The sequence below is a fragment of the Erythrolamprus reginae genome, chromosome 6 (assembly GCF_031021105.1).
Source record: "Erythrolamprus reginae isolate rEryReg1 chromosome 6, rEryReg1.hap1, whole genome shotgun sequence".
In the NCBI taxonomy this organism is placed as follows: Eukaryota; Metazoa; Chordata; class Lepidosauria; order Squamata; family Dipsadidae; genus Erythrolamprus; species Erythrolamprus reginae.
The window spans coordinates 60188321-60211133 of NC_091955.1; the positions used below are offsets into that span (position 1 = coordinate 60188321).

General features: G+C 37.8%; 1 protein-coding gene across 1 annotated transcript in view; it reads left to right on the forward strand.

Annotated features, from left to right (window-relative positions):
* The first annotated feature begins 2284 nt into the window (after positions 1-2284).
* The window catches only part of ANO4 (anoctamin 4), a 92121-nt gene continuing 71592 nt past the window's right edge, over positions 2285-22813 (forward strand). Inside the window, exons 1-3 of the mRNA XM_070754788.1 lie at positions 2285-2577; positions 3640-3717; positions 8049-8282. Coding sequence (XP_070610889.1) covers positions 2361-2577; positions 3640-3717; positions 8049-8282 — 529 coding nt within the window. The 5' untranslated portion in view covers positions 2285-2360. The remainder of the gene's footprint in view (positions 2578-3639; positions 3718-8048; positions 8283-22813) is intronic.

Below are 22813 nucleotides of genomic sequence, written 5' to 3' on the forward strand. Positions count from 1 at the left end.
GCACGCGATGGGGGAGGGAGCAAGCCAGCAGTGGTGCAAGTTGGAACTCATCCCTGATTATATTGAAGATGGGTGTGATATGCTAGGACTCTGAAAAGCAGCCTTCTGTAAATAATGTATCAGAGATGTTAATTATAGTCATAAAAGTTGCCATTTTTATTTTTCACTTTTTCAGGGGGATATTTTGTCTTATTTGCTTGCATTAGTACTTCGATGTTTTCTTTTGTAGCTGTAAATAAAAACTCAGAATGCTGAAGATTAACATATAAATGGTTAAAGTAAACTAGACAAAAATAAGGGATCTCCTTAAACCAGCACTTTCAATACATTAAAAATAAAGGAACACATAAACATCTTATTCTTTTAGTTAGCTTGACCTTTTTCTTTGATTAAGCAGTGGAAGTGATGTGCCAGTGCCTGGAGGCTGTTGGGGCCTGGATGGGTGTCAACAAACTCAAACTCAACCCAGAAAAGATGGAGTGGCTGTGGGTCTTGCCTCCTAAGGACAATTCCATCTGTCCATCCATCACCCTGGGGGGAGAATTGTTGACCCCCTCAGAGAGGGTATGCAACTTGGGCGTCCTCCTCAATCTACAGCTGACATTGGAACATCATCTTTCGACTGTGGCGAGGAGGGCGTTTGCCCAGGTTCGCCTGGTACACCAGTTGCGCCCCTATTGGGACAGGGAGTCATTGCTCACAGTCACTCATGCCCTCATCTCCTCGAGGTTCGATTACTGCAATGCTCTCTACATGGGGCTATCTTTGAAAAGTGTTCGGAAAGTCCAGATCATGCAGAACGTGGCCGCGAGAGCCATCGTGGGGCTTCCCAGATTTGCCCACGTATCTACAACACTCTGTGGCCTGCATTGGCTGCCGATCAATTTCCGGTCACAATTCAAAGCGTTGGTTATGACCTTTAAAGCCCTACATGGCATTGGACCAGAGTACCTCCGGAACCGCCTGCTACCACACAAATCCCAGCGACCGATAAGGTCCCACAGAGTTGGCCTTTTCCAGGTCCCGTCAACTAAACAATGTTGTCTGGCGGGCCCCAGGGGAAGAGCCTTCTCTGTGGTGGCCACGGCCCCCTGGAATCAACTCCCCCCAGAGATTAGAACTGCTTCCACCCTCCTTGTCTTCCATAAACTACTCAAGACCCACCTATACCACCACGCATGGGGGATTTGAGACATCTTTCCCCCGGGCTCCTTATAATTTATGTTTGGTATGTATGTGCTGTTTGGTTTTTTAAGTTATGATAGGGTTTTTAGTTATTTTTAATATTAGATTTGTGCCATTATAATATTGTTTTTATCGTTGTTGTGAGCCGCCCTGAGTCTTCGGAGAGGGGCGGCATACAAATCTAATAAATTGAATTGAATTGAATTGTTCTGCTAAAGTTACCCTGACACTTCTAAAATTTGTCAACACCTATGTTCACAATAGAGAGCTCTACATGAAAACTCCGTAGTGGCCATCTAGCAAAAAAAAATCTTGTTTCTAATCCATCGTTTTCTTTTTGCATAGGAAAAAGACTGTACACTGTTGTGTATGTAAATATGGAATGAATATATAAATAGCAAGGTTGTAAACAGTTTAGTATTTCAATAACGACCGCTGATTGGCCGCAATAAAAATAGCGGGAAAATAGCTGTCAAAGCCGCGCCTCCACTGAAAGAAAAGCATAAATAGAGGCAGCCTTCACACACCTTTTTTTCTTCACCTCACTGTTGGTATTTTGACAGTTGACAGTTAGGAATGTTACAGCCAAGACTCAAATAAATCAGACTTTGGTTACAATGCGCCTGGTCTCTTATTGAAAACACTGGCGACAAGAGACTCCAACCGATTAAAATTCACACTTTATGCTAAACCAGAATATACTGCAGCTTGTTAGATTTTGGCTTAGTGTGTTATGTGACCTTACTAATTGTGATTTATAAGCCATGGTTTGTAGATTAGCATGTTGGGTAAACCTAGGCATTTATTCTGTGATCCACATTTAAACAAACCATGATTTAATACAACATGCCTTTACCTAGACAAGAAACCACCTTATTTGACTGCTAAGCTTTGTGCTGAATTTGTTGCTCAAGTGTGTGTTTATTCTGTCTATTAAAAAATGGTCTAAAGGGGAATTTTACATTGAGAATATTGCGTAAGGACTACCCTTCTTTCCTAATTTTCCTTCATATATCTATGCAGCTGAATCAGCTAAAAGCCTGCGAGTTCTGTTTTTCTCAGGCAGAAATGAGCGTTCTGAAGAAAACCAGCCCACGTGGGAGGCTGTTCTGGAGGAAGAACTTCCAGTTGTTTCAACAGAGAGGGAGCAATACCACTGAGGTGCGTGGCTTAGAATGTGGGCCCTCTGCACACTGCCACTTTCAGAAGCAGAGGGGACCTTCAAGAGAAGACTTCAACCAAGCCGATGCACAAGGAATCAGACCTGCTGCAAAATGGGAGCTATTCAGAGAGCAGAACTGCAAACATCACTGAAAGATGTGGCTATATTTTGTGCCCCTGTCAATAACACAATCGAGAAAGGCAGCCGAATGACCTCCCTGTCTGAATACGGTAACACATATCTTACTATTATGTATGTATGTATGTATGTATGTATGTATGTATGTATGTATGTATATGGTTACATATTTATGCTGATAAATGAAAAGGAAGAGTTAAGTGAAAAGAAAAGGATTTCAACAGAAAATCAACCATATACAGTATATGTATATATATAGTATATATATCTCATTAGCAGTATCTTATAGTATTTGTATGAAAATATGGGATCATTATGGTATCTTACTCTGTGTGCAACAAAGTATTAAGTTTCCAGCTTCTTTGCTTCAGTTGGAAGAAGCAGCATTATGGAAAATCACTTCGTTGTCTTTTTATTTACTCAAGACCAAGATTATGTTCATATGAAACATGGCACATTACTATCTAGCCAATCACATTTTAGTCTAGCATGTTTATGTGCCCAGTTTACTGTGGGGTTCACTGTGTAGAATGACCACAGGAAATTATGTTAAAATAGGAAATTAAATTATTTTCTAACTATGAGGTAAGCGTGTTTAAGTCATTGGATGTCTGAGATAGACATACTTTTGTTGGCTGAAGAGAACATGTTTCATTGTACTTTTAAGACAATTTTTACAGTTTTGGTTTCAGATGCAGTGAAATGCTAGAATTCCAGAAAGAATAATTTAGCCTGAACTTTTATACCTACCGGTATTAAGAGAAAAGTAGTTTTGGATGGAAGTGAATTTATTTTTGAGTAAATGCTTGTAGGAATGCTTTACAAATGTGTGTTTGGGATTCATGCTGCTATTTTGGTATCTCTATTAGTAAATAAGTAATTTAAGATTAGGTTAATCTTAAAATTTACAGCAGACATCTATCACATTTTATCTGCTGCTATTTAAAACATTGAAGTATCATTTACTCTTTTATTTGCAAAGAAGGCATACTTTTTTTAAAAAAAGTCAAAAATAATAATTTATAAACATTAATGCCATTAATGCCAGACTAAAAATACTACCAGTGATCATTGGAAAGAATTGGAAAGTATGTGTATCTATTGCATAGTAAAGGAAGAAAATATATATATATTGTCCTGCATTTTTATTTTAGATAATAATATTTCTCATGGCAGCAGCAGTCTTTCTGTTGGAACCAGTTACCATAGTTGCATCAGCCAAATTACAGTAGGTAAGAAATTGAACACATTTTGTTTTTCTTTTAGTTTATAGAAAAATTCATGTTGACACTTTTGATTCCATTAATTTACAGAAGATATTGTAACAATGTTATGCACAAGCTTTGCGACAAAAAATATGTGTTATTCTATAAAAATTATATAAAGAAGATAAATAAATAAATTCGGAGAACTGATACACTAACTTATTCTGAAGCTTCTCGTATTTCCCATATTAAACCTAAAACAGATACATTTTTTATAATTAATAATTGCTATGAGAAGGTGTCTGTAGCTCAAGAAAAGTCATTAATCAACTGGCTAAAGTATTTTGGATTTAAATAGGGACCAGACACATAATACATCACAATTTGTGTTGATTGATACATTACAATTTCTTGATTATTCTGACTGGTGATGTGGTTCATGTAGATAAGCAATTGGCTCAAACAGTCCATATTGCTTCTTACAGAGATTCAGAAGTCCTTTGTTTCAATACTGCAGAAATGTTAATGATATTTACTATCAAGTTTAAGTTCTTTGGCACCACTGGTCAAATGTCTAAGATGACCAATAGCTGTAAATAGGAATTAGTCAAAACTTAGGCATGCTTCTCTATCTACAAAACCAGCAAAAAAAAACCCTGTCAATTGAAAAAGGTTCCATACAAATTTCAAGAAAGTGCAAACATTCCAGTGTGGTATAAAAAGACCTTTAAGAAATAAAACATTGGTAATTTAGGTGACTGGGAGAACAGTAGAACCAGCAAATATTTCCTGCAATCAACCACTTTGAAGAAATAGCTTTTGGAACTGTGGTGGTGAACCTATGGCATGTGTGCCAGTGGTAGTACACAGAGTCCTCTTAGTGGGCATGTGTGATGTCTCCCCAGCCCAGCTCCATCACATTTCTCCGTTGTGTTTCTCACCATCGTTTGCAGGGAAACAAAAGTTTGTGAGACTAAAAAAAACACAACAACCTACTCAATCAATTCCAACTTCTCATGAAAGAAAAACAAGTTGGAACTGATTGAGTGAACTTTTCCACTTGCTCGCTTCACAATGGGGGAGATGGGGTCCCCACCTCCTGAAGCCCATTACAACATGGAGCCACAATGCAACCCTGCATTGTCTTGGCTCGTTCTGGCCTGGATGTCAGTTGCTTTTCCTGCAGAGCAGCCTGTGTTGGGATGCCCTGCCTCCCACCAGCCAGCTGAGCTTTGACATACTTCTTGGCTTTCTGACATCAGATTCCAACCATCCAGCATCAGTTCAGGGGTTCCTTCCTCCCCCCAAAAGGGGCGGGAGAGAAAAACAGAGAAAAACAGAGAGCGAGAGAGGGAGAGAGAAAGAGAGGGGTAAGAAAGAGGAGGGAAGAGGAAGAAAGAGACAGGAGGAGGTAAAGAGAGAGAAACAGAGAGAGAAAGGGAGAGAAACAGAGAGAGGGAGGGAAACAGAGAGAGGCAGAGAGAGAAAGCAAAAGAGAGATGGAGAGAGGGGGAAAGAGAGAGAGGAACAGGGAAAGAGAGGGAGAGAAAGAGGGGGAAAGAGAGAGACAAACAGAGAGGTTGGAAGGAAAGAGAGAAAGAAAGAAAGACGGAGGGAGGAGTGGAAAGAGAAATTATATTACAAAAGTTTTTCTTTTTTATTGTTGCTAAAGGTAATATTTCAAAAGCAGAACAAAAACAAAGGGGTATAAAAGTGCATTTATCACATTTTTTCTTAGAACAATTAGCTGAATTGCCTTGTTTATCATTATTTCAGGTAGTAAAACCTTAGTATTCAGGTTAAATTGCTGTGTTGGCATGTTGCAATAATTAAGTAGGTTTTGGGTTGCAGTTTGGGCACTCGGTCTCTAAAGGTTTCGCCATCACTGTTCTAGAAGAACCAAGGTTGCTTTATATTTGCTACAATAAAGTTTGAGGAAGTATCTAATTAAAATTCTATACATAAGTATACTTTTCCCTTAAGTCTTTAAAAACTGAATGCTTAAAGCATCTTATTGAATTTTCCGTTTTATAAAGAGTTTTATTCTGTTCATTTTACAACTTTAATTAAAACTATTCTTGCTTATGTTTGCACTAAGCTGAGCCTGGAATTTTGGATTTACATTAAGTGGGTCACTTTGTGATTGTGCCCAATTTTATTACCTTTTTTGTGGTGTTCATTAAGCAAATAATCTTCAGGTCTGTAGGAAACATGATTCCATTGTTTTGTTAGACTCTATACACATATTTGCATAATCGATCATGAGGTGAAAATTCAGTTACTAAGCACATATATAAAGATGCTCCAGGCTGTATTTAATATCATGTGCAGATTTCTTTTCACTCAGCAAAAAATTCTCTTTACTTTCTTTTACCCTGGAGCAAATCTGGAAGTGAACATAGAAAAAGGGACATATCCACTACGCATTTCCAAGGACAAATAAATTGTATGTCAGTGCCCCAGATAGCATCTGAGAAACAAATCAAGTTCCAGTCCAATTTTTTCACTCAAGGTTCGATTTATTTACAAAGCCATGCTGGTCATGCCATCTTCATTCTGATACTAACATCTTTCCAGTTCCCACCCAGGTTAGGGTTCATCGTACAACCCCACACCCACTAGCCCAGCGGTCCCCAAACTACGGCCCGCGGGCCGGATGCGGCCCGCTGAGGTCTTTTAACCGGCCCGCGGCAGCACACGAGATTTTACCAATCGATATAATAAGAGGGAGAAATAGAGAGGGAAGAGAAATGAAGAGGAGAGATAGAAAGGGAGAGAGAGAAAGGGAGAAATAGAGAGAGGAGGAGAGAGAAAGTGTGAGAGATACAAAGAGGGAGAGTTAGAAAGAGAGTGAGTGAGAAAAAGAGAGAAGAGAGAGAAAGAAAGAGAAAGAGGGAGAGAAAGAAAGAAAGAGAAAGAGGGAGAGATAGAGAGGGAGAGAGAAAGGAAGAGGGAGAGATGGAAAGAGAGAGAGAGAGAGAAAGAGAAAAATGAGAAAATGATGGAGAGAAAGAATGAGGGAGAGGAAAATGAAACAAATGAGAGAAAAGGAAGAGAGAAGAGAGAAGTGGAGAGGAAGGATGGAGGGAAGGAAGGAAGGAGAAATGGAGTTTGTTGATTTAAGTTTAAATTTACTTGTTAATGAAGTATAAATTACTTTATTACTTAATTATTAATTACTTATTACTTCTTTATTTTAATTATTGTATTTGTTCACATTTTGTTTTTTACTTTAAATAAGGTATGTGCAGTGTGCATAGGGATTTGTTCATAGATTTTTTTTATAGTCCGGCCCTCCAACAGTCTGAGGGACTCTGAACTGGCCCCCTGTGTAAAAAGTTTGGGGACCCCTGCACTAGCCCATCACAAGACCCAGTCCAGAGCAGGGATTACACCAACTTCCTCTTTTCTTCAGTTGATGCACCTAGTAACTTTCCCTCTCGCTAGCTATCCCTGTTTTATTAGAGCCAGTTCAGTCTTGCGTTTAAGTGGGAGATCATGAGTTCTGGTGTTGCTTTCTCTCAGTCCAACTAACTTCCTAGGACTGTTATTGTGGGGAAAATAGGAGAAGGAAGGAATATTCGATATGTTTGCTACCTTGAGTTATTTGTAAAAATAGTAAAGGCTGTACACAATTAGATAACTAAATCTCTCTCTAAACAGCAGAATTCTTCCTGATTCACAAATCTGTTAGCCTTTTAAAGAGAATATTCTGTCAAGTGGGGCTGTTCTTCTAATATTAATGCATACCTTGCTTATTTTCAGGTCAATCAATATCAACTTTATTTGATTAGTCAATCGACCATATCAAAGTGAGGAAAGGACCACATCGGTCGTCATAAAACTGTGGCTGGTTAAAAGACAATAAAATTGGCTAAAATAGAGGGAATTTGAATAAATAATAAGTTAAAATGCAGTATAATATGCTAAAATTGAGTAGTAAAACATGAGAATATAACTCGTGCAAAGGATTATATTAAACAAATCTAAGATACTGATATAAAATATTCTTAAGTGAGTTCATCTCCTTTGCATGCCACCCCAATATGTTCTATAAAACGTATTCTCATCTGAACAGCCCTGATTATAAACGTAGCGGTTCTAGAAACTACATATATATTTGTACCCTGAAGAAAATACGATAATTGTTTATTACAGTCCCAGTGTATGATTTTGTCAAGTAGGGGCTGTAAATACTAAGGTCTTACTTAGGAGTATAGTTTACAATTGAGTAGCACATGTGCAATGTCTTCTATTTCTGGTGCACCTCAAATGCATGTTCTCTCAAAATATGGTACTTGATGGAATCGTCCATATTTGACCATAGAATCTAACTGCTCAAATCTGCTTATTTTCAGGTTTTGATGCTTCTGGCCAATTCTCAATTGGACTTTCTCATTGGAAAAATCGCAGCTCTCAAGCATTCCAACCTCTCCCTTTCCCTTTCTATGAAGAAGGTGGCACATGTCAGTATTATGTCCCAGAGGCCAACCTATCTGCTCCTTTGTCCTGTCCAGCTTCACTTTCTGTCACTCCAGTGCCTTCTTACAGTGACAGCAGCAGTGAGGATTTGCTTAATGAAAACCTCACAGGTAAAAGGATTTGGTGAAAGGGGTCATCGCTTTTATGTTGGCATTGGGGTTCTTGGTTTAAAGTATATAGAATAAGTATACTGTATAATCTGATCTCTTATTTATGAACTTTAACATTTTGGGCATAGTCTCCTAGGTCTCTCCAAGAAATAACCTAAAATTCCTATTTGTATTACAGAAGGGGAAATTATAAAATAACCAGAAATAATTAGTGATATTTAATTGCACGTAATTTTAATTTAATCAAGCTTATTTATTTATTTATTTATTTATTTATTTATTTATTTATTTATTTATTTATTTATTTATTTATTTATTTATTTATTTATTTATTTATTTATTCAATTTTTATGCCGCCCTTCTTCTTAGACTCAGGGAGGCTTACAACATGTTAGCAATAGCACTTTTTAACAGAGCCAGCATATTGCCCCCACAATCCGGGTCCTCATTTTACCCACCTCGGAAGGATGGAAGGCTGAGTCAACCTTGAGCCGGTGGTGAGATATGAACCGCTGACCTACAGATCTAGTCAGCTTCAGTGGCCTGCAGTACAGCACTCTATCTTCTGCGCCACCCCGGTTCTTTTGTCTTATCCTATCCATCATTTAGAGTACCATACCTAACATGCCACTGAAGGACAAGCATGGTTCTTGATCCACAAAAGGATTCGCCATTTTCTAAATTGTATCCCACATGAAAATTGACCAAATAAATTGTACAGTGATCATTATTGGAAAGTGAGAGTTTTACAAGGGATGGACAGTGGTTGGTTAAGATAATTTTGAGGCATTGTCAATATCAAAGAGAAAGTAAAAACAAGTGGAATAATGGAGAATGAAAGTTATCAATCAGGAAGAACTCCATAATTCAGATAGAAAAGCAAACAAAGCTAGATATGATTCATGATCAAGGTAGTGCATAATGGAGAAAAAGGATAAGCATACTTTTCTACAAGCTTTTCTGTTTTGAAATTCTGCTGTTAGTACTTAATTGTCAGGTTTTACAAAAACCTTTTAAAGATATTGAAATGAAATGTGTATGCATTAGCAAATTACTCTGCCAGGTCCTGAATTCTTGTATGTTTCTAAAGAATATTATAAAATGTGAAAATAGAGCTGACTGCAGTGGAAGAATAATTGATTCTAAACAGACACTTAATCAAACCAAGCTTCTTTTATTCATTAATTTTCATTTAAAGAAACAATTATCTTCAACCAAAAGGAACAAAATGTTGTGAAACTCCTAGCCAGACAAGGAGATGACATTAAGTGGGGAACTAGCCTTAATATGTTGTACAGCCACAAGAGACATAAGCCTGATTCCCTGGTATTTTCTGTCTTTAAAGGGGGAAAGGGATATAAATCTATGGACAGATCTTACCAAATAAGTGTTGTGAAGGTGCTAAGATTTGTTGAGACAAGTTCTGAGTTTGATTATTATAGAATTCAACCTGTTAGCATATTACTTCTTATTAGAACAACTAATGAAAACATGAAATAACTATGGTAAGTGCAAAAATTCCAAAAGAAATGTTTTAATTATGATTAGGTGACTAAACATTAGATTATTACATCCCTTTTCTTGTTCCATGCAAGAATCCAAATTAAAATTTATAAGATAGATAACAGTTCACCTGCAATTGAATATAAGCTGAAAGGGGGAGGCCATCACTTCTATGGATTGATTCCATTATCAAACTCCTCTTGCTATTATGTATTCTTTCTAAAATTAAATTAGAATCTACTTCCTGTAACATAAACCCATTACTACATAAAGTCAATTTTGCAATGACTGCAAATCAGTCTTGACCTTCTTCTGGGTGACCTCTTTTCAGTTGAAGAGCATTCTTGCCAGAGTTGTAAGAACACTAATGTCAATATTCTTTCCTTTTCATATCTCATAGTGTAGGAATGAGTGCATCTTGTCTCTTTCATTTAGCGGGTATCTTTACAATAGTTATCTCCAGTATTTAGTACAGCTTATTGTTCCCAGCTGCAAAGGAGAAAAATTAACAGGCTTTCTCCTATTAACCTTATTAAAGGAGAGAAAAGCAATAATGGAAGGAAGCCTATAAATCAAGGCTTTTTGCAATCTTTTCTCCCTCTTTGCTCAGTCCTAATGAGAAACTTAACTGCAAAAGGTTTCTGGAATGTACCATCTTTGTTCTTACCAGCCAATCCTATTATAAATAGGACAGCAGGAAAATCAATTGCTAGCACCAGTTTCCTCCATTTTCAATTTCCTTCTTCCTCTTCTCCCAAAGTCCATTTTTTTCCTTTCCCTTCCTTTCTCCCCTTTTGCTCTTGCTTCCTTCTTTTCAGATCTACTGGTAGGTGCTAAATCATCAAGGTAATGCTGTAAAAAACAAATAGCAATTTGCCATTGCAGCATTTTCCTTCCTGTAGTTATCATATTTCCCCCTTCTCTTCTGAAGACTAAATATTTTTTCAAGCACTATACCTAGGATATAACTCCTAGACCACTGATCATCTTCATTGTCTTTCCCTGACATTCATAGGTAATTAACTTTTCATGTCATTTATAATAAAGGAAAATAATCCATTTATTTTAAAAAGTACTGGAAATGCTAATTATATGGCTCAGTCAGGACTTTTCTTTGTATTACTTGCTGCATTGTACTAAAATAGCTTTCAAATGCAATTGTTCAGCCTCCACCCAGCCAATATTTGGACTCATCTCCTATATAAACTTATGGAACAGGCAGCTTTCATTTGATTTCAATAATGCAAATAATATTGAGGAGAAAAACCATTAATGGATTCATTGATTTTCCTATTTTAACCTTCCTTTAATAGCTTTTATACTTGTTTAGATCCTATGATGCTTGTAGAATGGCTCTGTACCTGATTTGACTCCAGTAGACCCACCTAGTTCCTTATCCTCTGATGAAACTGAAGCAAATCTAGAAAAAATTCATGGATTAGAAGGGATGCTTGTCCTGTTTTTGTAGATTCTGTGTAATAAATAAAACTGAGCTATATTGTTTTCTTTTCTAATTTACTTCACATACAAATTCATTAATGCAATTTACTGCTACAACAGTAAGAAATGCTAATGTAGTTTCTGACAGAACTATCTGGCCATTACAATTTTAATGCAAGATAGCTTCTAGAAGTCTGGTGTTTTGATAGATCAACCATCGACAGATATATAGAAATAAACTTCATTATATATATTTTTTTTTAAGCAAGAAGGCCAAGATTGAAGAAAACATTCTGGGACACATCTTCCCTTATCACTTACCCAGGAAACAATACATAGATAAGTAAAATCCAACACAGTAGTCAGAAACCATCTTAGATTAACCAATACAACTAGTTGATTCGGGCAGGTGAACAAATAAATAAGTATCATAAACTACAATTCCTACAAAGACAGGTAGAACAATCTGTCATGCATAAAAGGCAGCAAATCCAATTCTTGCCTATCAGAGCACTGATGATCTTAACTAGTTTGGTAAATAAATGCTGTCAAGAAAAAAACCAAGATTTCAATGTTTCAACCATGAGCTATTCTTTTCTATTTTGAACATTTATATGTGAGCTAATACTCTTAGTTCAACCTTATCCCAAACTGTTTCCTTTGTGGTGGCAATATCACAATACGCAGCAATTAATGTTGTCAAGATGTTTTCCCAGTGCTTAGAAACTTTTGAATCTGAATGGGGAAGAACACGCTTTAGCTCAACTTAAGCAAGACTGAATGGCTATGAGTTTTAGTTACAGGACTAGGAGGATCTGTCCATGATCTCTCATTCTCATGCATCTCCCAATTAGACCACTGCAACGTATACTATATGAGGTTGCCTTTGAAGACCATCTGGAACTAGAACTGGTTTAGAATTCATTCGTACAAATATCCTTTGAGATGTTTTAACATAGTTTTGGGAACTATCACTCTTACAGGTCTTTTCAGATATGATCAATTCCTTAGTGATTAACTTCAAGCACACCAACATTTCTGTGCTTAAGCACTGAACAAAATAATTTTATTTTCAATTTCTTAATTGCCAGATTTCTTATCACAAATATGGGGGGGGGGGAATTCTGCCTCTCACCTTAAAATGTATTTATGTAGTTCAGACCGATAAGGCAACATATTTCAAGTAAGCATTGCATTTAACTTTTTAAAAGATTATTAGTCAACATAGTCTACCACAAAGGGATGAGTTTATAATATACTTATAGCATTCAAACATTATCATAGACTGGAGGCTATGGAGGTAATTTACATCTGTACAAAATTTGTATGAGATCTTTCTTTGTATGGGATATATGTCAACTAAATGTTGTTTGGCGGGACCCAGGGGAAGAGCCTTCTCTGTGGCGGCCCTGGCCCTCTGGAACCAACTCCTCCCCAGAGATTAGAATTGCCCCCACTCTCTTTGCCTTTCGTAAGCTTCTTAAAACCCACCTTTGCCATCAGGCATGGGGGAACTGAGATATTCTTTCCTCCTAGGCCTTTACAATTTATGCATGGTATGTTTGTATGTATGTTTGGTTTTATAATAAGGGTTTTTTAGTTGTTTTAGTATTGGATTGTTATATGCTGTTTTTTATCACTGTTGTTAGCCGCCCAGAGTCTACGGAGAGGGGCGGCATACAAATCCAATAAGTAAGTAAGTAAGTAAGTAAGTAAGTAAGTAAGTAAGTAAGTAAGTAAGTAAGTAAGTAAGTAAGTAAATAAATAAATAAATAAATATGCAGATATAACAATCAGTTATGCATTTGCTCATGATTTGCATGACATAATAATTCTATATAGGAAACTCCAACATTATTTATAAAATGACATAGTGGCATTCAATCATTATTTTTCCTGTCATAGTTTCTAGCAAAAGCCTGATAGCACCGTTCCCAAATAACAAATTTTCTTAAAAGACATAAACTTTTGTGACATTCGCAATCATTTGCCAAGAATGCTCCTCTGCATTGCACAAAATAGTTAATGGACACAAATTTGATATCACAACTTAAAACAAGGATAAAGTAATCTTCTTCTTGATGTACTATATCCATCATCGGACGTTGGCTATCATGTTGGCAATCCTATTTTTATCAACAGCCGCATGAAAAAGTGCTGTTGAGTTTTGTCCAAACAAGTCCCTTAGATTAGTGTTTCCCAACCTTGGCAACTTGAAGATATTTGGACTTCAACTCCCAGAATTCCCCAGCCAGCGAATGCTGGCTGGGGAATTCTGGGAGTTGAAGTCCAGATATCTTCAAGTTGCCAAGGTTAGGAAACACTGCCTTAGATTTTGAAGCCAGGATGTTCTTCTTCTGCTTGGACCTCATTTGCCTTCAATCTTACCTTGGAGGATTAAGTTAAGTATGCCATATTTTTCTGGGTGTTGCATCTTATGTCCAAAATATTCTAACTTTTTTATGGTTTTGATGATTTCCCTTGGCTTTCCCGGGCATCTTGAAGTAATAAAGTAATATCCCAATGTTTCAACTTCCCAGGAAACTTAAAGCAAACCTCAAAGTGACTGTTTAGAAAAGTTTGACTTTAACATTATCATTGTGAGAAATTGTTGAACTCTTGTACATCAAAAGGTTCTGGAAATCTCAGAAATATCAACAGAGTGGACTAGAAAAAGTGCAGAAATTAGGCTTCATTCGATATTATTCTACTTTTTCTAGGAATGCTAATATGAAACACAAACACAAAATAAACGAAGATAGATTATAAATCTGGTTTAGAAAGGATTTATCATAGCCACAGTGTCTAAGCTCCTTATCTTACTCTGTAACTTTTTATTTTGTAATCTACTACTTGTCAGGAGTAAAACCACCATTGTGGTAGATTTATATTTATGGAAGTTTCTGTAAGTGTTCAACAGTGGAATAGGACCTTCTATCTTAACTTCTATGTTATGGCCATCTAAAAGCTAGCATACTATTAATCTAAATCAATGTATTCCAAATTGTTACCCTGAAATCTTGCAGTTATGCATTTTAGTGATTTTTTAAATAATAGGTTTATTACTTAAAGGCAACCAAGCAAATAAATTTATTCTAGCAAAATTAAAAAATGTGTATATTTCCAGAATACAGAATGTGCATTCACATATGTATATGTATTATGAATACTGATCTTTCTTAGCTTTTCTTGCATGCAATTATTTTTAAATTATGTATTTTAATTATTTTTGCATGTGACTATAATGGAATATGCAGCAGCAGGAACTGAGGAGACTTTTGGCAACGCAATAGCTTGTCTTAGAAACAGAGGCACAATTTTAGAGATTGTGCAGTCACAATCTGGAGGTGGGACAGAGGAAGAAGTTCAGGTTAGACAAAACTAGAATCTCTCATGAAATATCTAGTAGTACAGAAAGTTATAGCTTTTATTTGGCAAGGTTTTGTCCAAACGTAAGGAAATAAAGGATTGAATTCAATTGGATTTTGCTGTGTCGTCTCTAAGCTTCGACCTGACGGTAAAAATATTTTCAGATTTTTTAAAAGAAATATTACAAATGTGTTTTCTTAAGTGTCAGATCTCTGATTGCAAAATTATTCCATTAGCCTTTGAAACTGATGAATCCCTATTTTAGGAATTGCACCTGCAGCAATATGGAAAGTATTTTTCATGTGTCAAAACATTCTATTTTAGATTTAAATCCACATACTTTTGCTAATATTAAGTTTATTTTTAAGTGAGTGAAACATGCTACCATCTTGTAACATTTCATTCGGAATCTGAAATTCTAACTTTTTACCCTTTTTAAAGTATCAGATAAACTTTTTTTAAAAGTCTATTTTTAGTGGTACCAATATACTCCCATTCATGACATAGACTGAAGCCATATACACTCTTCTTATTTCTCCAGTAAAAAATAATTTTATTTTGCATGCAAATGTGCAAGCCATATTCCCATTTTAGTTTCCATGGTACACAAAGTAAGAATTAAACCCAATCCAGGCTTCCTGGATGAACTCAGTTGGAAATACTGTACACGCATACATATTGCGTCAGGGCTGAAGGATGCATAGTTTGCTATGATTCTGGGTCTCCTCTGGCTGGGGTGAGATTGTAGGGAACTGTTGTACAGTATTTGCAGGGCAAAAAAGAAAAAAAGGGGAGGGGAAAGCCTAACGTCCCTACTGTAAGACTTGTATCTATTCCCTGTAATATATTTAAACGTGCTCATTCTGTTTTTCTGCCCGTAACACTTTGTCCTCTCCGTGACTCCAGGATGATTGACGCGTGGGGGAGAAATAGTGCGGTTGGCATCAAATCATTCGGACCGCGGGGGGGTGGGGGGGGGCTTCAGATCTTCTCCTCAGATAGAAGGGCCAGCGGGCAGCCCGCGAACCCCTCCGGGAGGCCGGGAGAGCAACACCTCAGCAGTCCTCCGACCCCAGCCCGGGAAAGCTTGTGCGCGGGGCTCGCTCGCCTCAGTTGTCGGGCTGCCAGGCGAGTAAGAAGCCCGGTGCTGACGGGGTCGTTCCCGCCACTTTCCCTCCCTCCCTCGCTCCACAGAGGGGCGCGCGCCCCGGCCTCTCCCCTCCACACGCGTGCATTAGACCAACGCAGGCGCACGCAAATAGCCGCGAGCTTTAGGAAGGCGGCAGGGCAAAGCGAGAATCCCCCACCGCGGAGCTTCGGCGTGTGTCCCGGCGAGGGAGGACCCAATTGCCTGCGTTTAGCTGCAGTGCTCCAGGGGCAGAGGAGCCCCGCGCGCCCCACAACAGCCACTGCCGCACCGCGAAGCGCCGCTGACAGGTTTGGTAGGTAGTGGAAAGGCTTCCCTGTTGCCGCGCGGTGTGTGTTATGTGTGCGTGTGTGTTGAGTCTCGCTTCTCGCCTCCTTCGCTTTGCCTCGGTCCCCCGGAGGGCTATTTGCTTGAATCTCGTCCCGTTAAGACCGCCTTTCTAAAGGACGCCTCGTTTCCTGAGCTGCTTTCCCCCCCCCCCCCCTCAGATGTTCCCATCCGTGTGGTAAGTGGCGGGTGTGCATAGATGGAGGTGTATTTGCTGCAGTGCTCTCTAGCTCTGCCTCCCCTTCTTCCTCCTGCTCGCTATCACCCCTCCGGGTCACTTGAACCTCGCGCCCTTCGTTTGCTGCCCCATTTTCTTCAGGCACTTGAGTGAAGTCAATGCAGTTTTCTTCGGATTGCGCCCCTCGCAACCCCCGCCGAAGCCCCTTGCCTGAAATCCCTTTTGCCCTTGGCGGGGGAGGCATGGAACAAGCGCCGATTTGCTGTGCTAGAACAATACAGAGAAATCCCGCGGAAATAAAATGGTGTGGTTATTTTTTTTCGGGGGGGGGGGGGGAGATTTACTGCTGGTTTTTGTACACCAGATTACAGCCCATTCCCCAGAATGAAGGGTGAAGTCAATATTAGAAAGCGCGGTTTATTTGACCAGGTAGATTTGTAATCCTGCGGTTGTTTTGTTTTTTTAATCTGAAAAGTTGAAATGTGTTGCAGCTCTTCATGAAGAAAGTAAAGGGGGCATAATGGGGTATGTAATTGTTTTGACCCTACTTTGTCAGTTAGTGCAACTTTAACTTTTATATCAGGGGTGTTCAGTAAGAAGTAGAACTGAATCATTATACAATACAGAATAGCAGCTTTTTGGATCAGTAAACCATCACATTTTCTTTCTGACTTCATGTTTTAAAAAAATAAAAACGTGTACATAATTTACTATGAAGTCATATATCCCAGTATTTTTCCACTTTGTATTAACAATTTCAATGAGATCGTGTATCATAAGCAATAATAAATCCTTAAAGTGCCACAAAATAAAAACCAGGACTTTATTTCAGATATTATGAATTTAATGTGCAGTACTTGGATCAAATATATGTTGATAGCAATCCATGTGCTTTCTGTCAAAAGTATTTATTGTTTTTCATATGAAATCATTCTTCCACCAGCATAATTGGCTCCAGGGCAACTGAGGGTCACATTGTACTGGCTGCTTCCCAGAAGACCACAGCTGCCAACTTGGATAGCATACATCACACTTAGAAAAAGAAATGCCTGCCCATATTTTACCTATACAGTGGTACCTCTACTTAAGAACTTAATTTGTTCTGTGACCAGGTTCTTAAGTAGAAAAGTTTGTAAATAGAAGCAATTTTTCCCATAGGAATCAATGTAAAAGCAAATAATTCGTGCAAACCCATTAGGAAAGAAATAAAAGCTCGGAATTTGGGTGGGAGGAGGAAGAGGAAGAAGAAGAAGAGAAGGACAGTTGCTGCTGAAGGAAAAAGAGGGAATCTGAGGCGGCGAGGAGGATCATGCGCCTCCCATACACTCAGCGTGAGGCTGCCTCCCATACATTGCGCCAGAGAGAAAAACCCAGGCAGGCAAGAGGGGGTAACCTCCCGCTCCTTTGACCGAAAGGCTGCTGCTGCTGCTGCTACCTGCTTCCTCTTCCTTCCCATGCTGAAGGGCTCCCCTCTTCTCTCGCTCACTCGCTTTGTAGTCGGCGCCTTTCCTTCACTGTGGGGATTCCTCAGTTTGGCTGAAGCCAACTTGATCCAGCCTGGGCGAAGCGCCCCCTTTTGCCTTTCCACGTCCAGACGCTCTGGGAGGCAACCTCACACCAGGTGGTACCTCCGGGAGATAGCGCAAGGGAGTCACCAGAGCGAAATGGTTTATTCCCTCTCCAAGCACCCAGAGAAAGGAAAATGCTGGGCATCCCAGAGCAAAGGGAGTGTTTTTTTTCTCTGGGTGCTGGCAGAGGTTTATTGCCTTTCCACGTCCAGACGCTCCGGGAGGCAACCTCACGCCAAGTGGTACCTCCGGAAGGTAGCGCAAGAGTAAAGTGGTTTATTCCCTCTCCAAGCGCTCAGAGAAAGAAAAATGCTTTCTTCGCTTTGGACTGCCAAGCCTCCTTTAGCGCCACCAAAAGGTTCCTCCGGCAGCCCAGAAAAGCCCGAGATAGCCTGGATTAAAGGAGGAATGGCAGGAAACTGGTTGGACCTTCAGCTGCTCTCAAATTTCCTGAGAAATTTTTCTGGGTTCAGGTTCTTAAGTAGAAAATGATTCTTAAGTAGAAGCAAAAAAATCTTGAATACCTGGTTCTTATCTAGAAAAGTTCTTAAGTAGAGGCGTTCTTAGGTAGAGGTACCCCTGTATTTGATTCCCTCCTTTCTCTGTATGTTTGAAGGCAGAGTTGCAAGATTTGGGCTGCAGAGACAGTCACTAAATGACATCAAAGGGACAAAAATACTAACCCTTTATTGCCATTTAGTGATCTCTTGGATTGTGCTGTGGATACTCTGAAGCTGCACTGTATAGTATGGTAAAAGTAAATATTTTCTCTAGTTAGCATCAATTAGTGGTTACATATAATCCAAATCATGTTCTTGGCTCAACTATAAATGGGTTTGCCCCACCTTCTTCCAGATTTTTTGATGGTTAGGTTGAAAAAGCCATGGTTAAGTTGATCCTGGTGTCATGCATACATTCCAGGTAAAATGGAAAATTATTTTCTGTTGAATAATTGTAAAGAGGAAACAAATGTACATTGAAGCAACAGGTTTTATTAGTCTTGCTGTGAGATTGTTTTTATTTTTAAGAACCTTCAGAAAAAGGTTGTTGCATGAAAAGTGGGATTAGAGATGTTTTAAAATCTGAATTGCAGAAGCAATTTTAACATTAACATAGAAAAGGGAAGGTATAAGCAATGTGTATAACAATTTTGTAAAACAAAAAGTGGGATCATATCTGATCAGCAGTTAATATACACTTGTGGCAAATTTAAGCGTGCATGTTCCTGCACTTCAGAAAATTCACATTGTAAACTATAGGGCCATGATGGCGAACCTATGCCATGCGTGCCAGAGGTGGCACACAGAGTCATCTCTGCTGGCATGCACGCCATCGCCCCAGGTCAGATCTCTGTGGCGTTTCTTTTGTGAGCTGCTTTTTCCCTGAAACAACGAAACAGAAGTTCATGAAAGAAACAGATCTTACCTCTTGCCGCGCTGCCGGTATTGGGATGCCCCACCTTCTGCCGGCCGGCTGGTTTTCGGCCTTAGCTGCGCATGCCTTTCAGTTTGGGCAAGACAAACAGAGTTTGGGCACTCAGTGTCTAAAAGGTTTGCCATCACTGCTATAGGAAATCTAAAATACAATTCCTAACTTGTAGATAAAACAGCCTTTGGATTTTGTTTGATAGGATTAGTAGAATTTTAACTAGTGTGTCTCCAGTTTACACTAGGTATAATATGAAAGTACTATTTTCAGTGCATGGGATGAAAATTACGTTTTGCTCATGTAAACTATGCCTATTTTATGCTATACTCGAAGGATTGCTCTGTATCACTATATTTGGTACTCCATTATTAAACTCAGAGAAATTTAGAACAATCCATCAACATGGTATCTTCAAATTGTAGCAGATAAAATTTTATCTAAAGAGACTATTTTGTATAACTTTTATTAAAACGTTATTGAGTTAGAGGAACACTTGCAGGAAATTATAAAGATCAAAGTATCCTATCAAAAGCAATAAAATTATACTTTATATAATCAAAATGATTTATCATATAATCATTTACTGAAAGACAGAAAACTGATTACTGTGGCATGTTCTCTTCCTGTTGCATGTAGTGACTAGCTAATAAGTATAAAAGCAGCAACATGTATATAAGTAAGAACTCCTTGTTTCTATTTTTAACAGCCACCATGAGGACACAAGCTAGTATATGCTACATTGTTATCCCAATTCAAGCTCTTTGAGTAGATATTCTTTATTTAATTATTTACGTATTCAAATGCTACCCTCTAGAACAGGGGTGGGCAATTAATTTTGCCATAGGGCCGCATGACAAATTGGGATGGTTTTAGAGGGCCGGACTAATATAATTAACTCAGTTCTACCCAATACTGTATATTATTGGGTAGAACTGAGTTAATTATATTATAATTATAAATTATAAATTATAAATTATAATTATATTACATATTACACATTACACATTACATATTATATATTATATCTTGAACACCCGTTTCTTATCTAGAAAAGTTGGACCGACCTCCGCGGGCCGGTCACAGACAGCGGGTGGGCCGCATCCGGCCCTCGGGCTGCATCTTGCCCAGGTCTGCTCTAGAAATATGATGCTACTTTCAGTTTTTGTTGGACTCCAATTCTCTTGAGCCCCATCGTATCTGACCAACAGTTAAGAAAGTTGAAAAAATATCAACAACACATGGAATTCTGTAGAGCTTTCATCTGGTATGTACTGCACACATTACATTATAGAAAAATGCTGATCAAATAGATCTCTATGTGTCAATCCAACTCCGGGTTTTTGTACTCTTTGGTTTTACTATGTTAGGAGACTCTGATCACTTAGTTGTTTTAGGAACTACAAGCTAGAATAAAATAGCAAATGCCAATGAATTTGTAGTTCTCCCTCTTTTTTCTTAAGGCCAACTTTACCCAGTGAACTAAAACAGGAAGGTGGTGGCTAATGAAACTAAAAGAAATAGGATCTTAATCCAGCAACAATAGCAGCAAGCAGTTAAGGGTCTGCTTCCATCAGAAGCTCTAGAAGAATGGGAGAAACATGAGGATAGAGCATTTATTTCTTAAAATCTCTATCCTGCAGTGGTATTGTAGCTTTATTTTTATGTTGGAAATGCAAAAAGTAAAAAGACAACATCCATCACAGAGTTTAATGCTCTGCTTGACAATGGCAGAAAAACACTAGTACAGTCCCTAAAGAGATGATAATGCATGCTGATAATAGACACCATATTTGGAGCAGAGCTCACTGAGAGATAAGCCTTCATTAAATATGAAAGCAAAAGCAAAAAACAATGGGGGTTACTATAATAGTATTATTTAAATATTTATTGGTATCAGTGCTTTCAATTGACAGATAGCTTCAGAGGACCTACTGTAGGTTTTAGCTCTCACAGCACATAAGGTAGTGCTTTGCTGCACAGCATGTTGTTAATTCTTTCTGCAAGTTGCCTGAAGACTGCACAGATTGCTGCTACAGAAATAATGAAAAACCTATGTTTTACATCCAGTGAGCAAATTGAAGTCACTAAATAAATATCATGATGTCAAGTTTTACTTTAAAAATCAATTTGTATTGGTTCATAGTTTAGAATCAGAATTCTAAAAACACCAAAGAACAATCAATTGATCCTTGTGGAACTTACATTTTAAGTGAACACACTTAAAATGCCCTTGTAATAATTGTGGGATTTGTGTTGATGCTGTCTTTATAGATAAAGCTTTAGTTGCATTTTAGTATAATTAATTATTTTTGTGCTAACAGCATTATGCATTTTAAACTAAACTCTTTGCTTTTTTGAACTGAAATGACATTATAAACAATCAGACTTCATGTTCTCAAGCTCTGTCAGATCAGTCCAATTCTGCCTGACTCAACCACACATTCAAAGTAAGATTTGGAAATGAACATTTTCATTTCCTATTGACCATCATAATAAATTCATAAAAGGCTGTTCTTTATTAGATCCTAATGATATTTATCTACCAACTGTCAAAGAAGTATGCAGGGGCATTTAGGTGATAGGTTTTCCCACATTTGGACTTATTTTTAAGAGAAAAAATTCTAACTTGTGTCTAACCCTCTACAGCAGCGTTTCCCAACCTTGGCAACTTGAAGATATTTGGACTTCAACTCCCAGAATTCCCCAGCCAGTGAATGCTGGCTGGGGAATTCTGGGAGTTGAAGTCCAGATATCTTCAAGTTGCCAAGGTTGGAAAACACTGCTCTACAGCACTAATGGCGAACCTTTTTTCAAGTCTAATGAGAATTTTTTATCAATCCATTAAATTATCTAAGTGCTTTAAATTATGAATATGGTGAAATCTATTACAGTTTCAAAAATGTACATATATAAACCTAAGAAAACAGATTGAAAGGTTTAAGTTTTGGAAAATATTAATGTGACAATTTAATTGCCATCATTCACTTTTTTTAATAATTGAAAGATCTAAGAGACAGATAAGAGAGAGTTCATCATGAAGAAAATCTCTGTAGTCACTAACAGTCAACATCAACTTGGTTCCAAATAATTAGATTAAACTAAATTTTAATGCATTCATCTTTTTTCAGAAAAGATAATTATAGGTAGTTTTATTTTTTGTACTTTTTTATCCACAGTTTCATATATCTGTACATTAAGGGATATATTTATGTGATATCCTTTATAGATGTGTAAAATATATATATTTAATATATCTTTATTTATAGTCTTATTATTTGTAGTTATTCAGCTGAAACAAAACTCTCCAATTAGTGAGGGCTGCTTTCTCAGTTCATGGACTGATAAAAACAACTGATAAATAACAGCTGAAGTTTAGTTCTCCCCCCACATTGATAAATTTGAGTCATAAAATGTTCACCCTAAGCTTCAATATTTATTATCGGACACTTACCATTTGAACAGACTTTAATATTTACAAATCGGTCAGTGAAATGGCAATCAAATATTCAGATTTTAATACTGTGGAAATAACCTTTCAGTAGACATTTTACTTTTTACTTTTTATTATCAT